At 41.5% G+C, this 1,134-nt stretch overlaps 1 protein-coding gene across 1 annotated transcript in view; it reads left to right on the top strand.

The window, feature by feature from the left end:
* LOC116057992 (ribonuclease P protein subunit p30-like) overlaps positions 1 to 417 on the top strand; it is a 22,536-nt gene extending 22,119 nt beyond the window's left edge. Inside the window, exons 11-13 of the mRNA XM_035997291.1 lie at positions 1 to 72; positions 165 to 233; positions 321 to 417. The exon at positions 1 to 72 is cut by the window's left edge and continues 8 nt beyond it. Of these exons, the coding sequence (XP_035853184.1) occupies positions 1 to 72; positions 165 to 233; positions 321 to 358 (179 nt within the window). The 3' untranslated portion in view covers positions 359 to 417. The remainder of the gene's footprint in view (positions 73 to 164; positions 234 to 320) is intronic.
* The last annotated feature ends 717 nt before the right edge of the window (positions 418 to 1,134 follow it).

The following is a 1,134-nucleotide window of genomic DNA, read 5'->3' as shown; positions in this document are numbered from 1 at the left end:
TGTTCGGTTTGTCAGACGGAGAAGCGAAGGAAGCCGTCTCCTCCACGTGTCGATCGGTCGTTCTCCACGCAGGTACTTCCTGTTAGTGTTCTCCACTTCCTGTTAGTGTTCTCCACATCCTGTTAGTGTGAATAAAGTTGTGATTTTGTGGCGTTTGTTGTCAGAAACCAGGAAGACGGCGAGCGGGATCATCTACACCGTGAAGAGCTGCAGTGATTCGCCGCCTGCAGACTGTAAGTCCCGCCTCCATCCGGTGAGCCAGAGCAGCGGTTGGTTAATGGTTAATGAGTGATAGATGGTCTGTGTTTGTACCTGAACAGGTGAGGCTCCCCCAGCCAAGAGAGCCCGGCCTCAGTGACCCAGTGACAGAGCGGAGGAGGACACACGTGGATTATTATTCTCACACACTCTTTATTTAATAAAGGTTTTCAAACAAATTCAGTCAAATGTTTCATTTTTTTGTTTTTGATGACTTTTTTCGTCATACTATACCAGGGGTCACCAACACGGGGCCCCCAGGCACCAGGTAGCCCCCAAGGACCACATGAGGAGCCCTCAGGCCTGTTCTAAAAATTGAATATTGACATTATCTGTTTCCCACCTTGTTAAGTCATTGTTAATTATTGATAATGAGAAATCATTAACGTGATCAGTGTCTTCACATAGATGAGTATCATTAATCATTAATAATCATATATAACTAAAGGCAAACTGAGCAAATTAGTTATTTCAGAAGAGTGTATCAACCTGGTAGCCCTTCGTATGACTCAGTACCCATGAAGTAGCTCTCAGTTTCTAAAGGTTGGTGACCCCTGGTCTACACTATGACTTTTTTTTGACTTTTTCGACATTCTATACTATGACTTTTTTCGACAAACTATACTATGAATTTTTTTTTTAATTTTTTGACATACTATGACTTTTCGACATACTATACTATGACTTTTTTTTAATTTTTCGACATACTATACTATGACTTTTTTTTAATTTTTCAACGTACTATATCAGGGGTGGCCAACCAGTTAGGTATAAAGAGCCACAAAAAAAAACGCACCATAGCAAAAAGCCACACAACACATGCACGTCCACACTACAACAGCAACAGTGTCTTCCAGATCTGATGACAGTCATAAT

This window comes from Sander lucioperca, chromosome 22 (assembly GCF_008315115.2).
Source record: "Sander lucioperca isolate FBNREF2018 chromosome 22, SLUC_FBN_1.2, whole genome shotgun sequence".
NCBI lineage: Eukaryota > Metazoa > Chordata > Actinopteri > Perciformes > Percidae > Sander > Sander lucioperca.
This window is presented reverse-complemented; position numbering and strand designations above follow the sequence as displayed.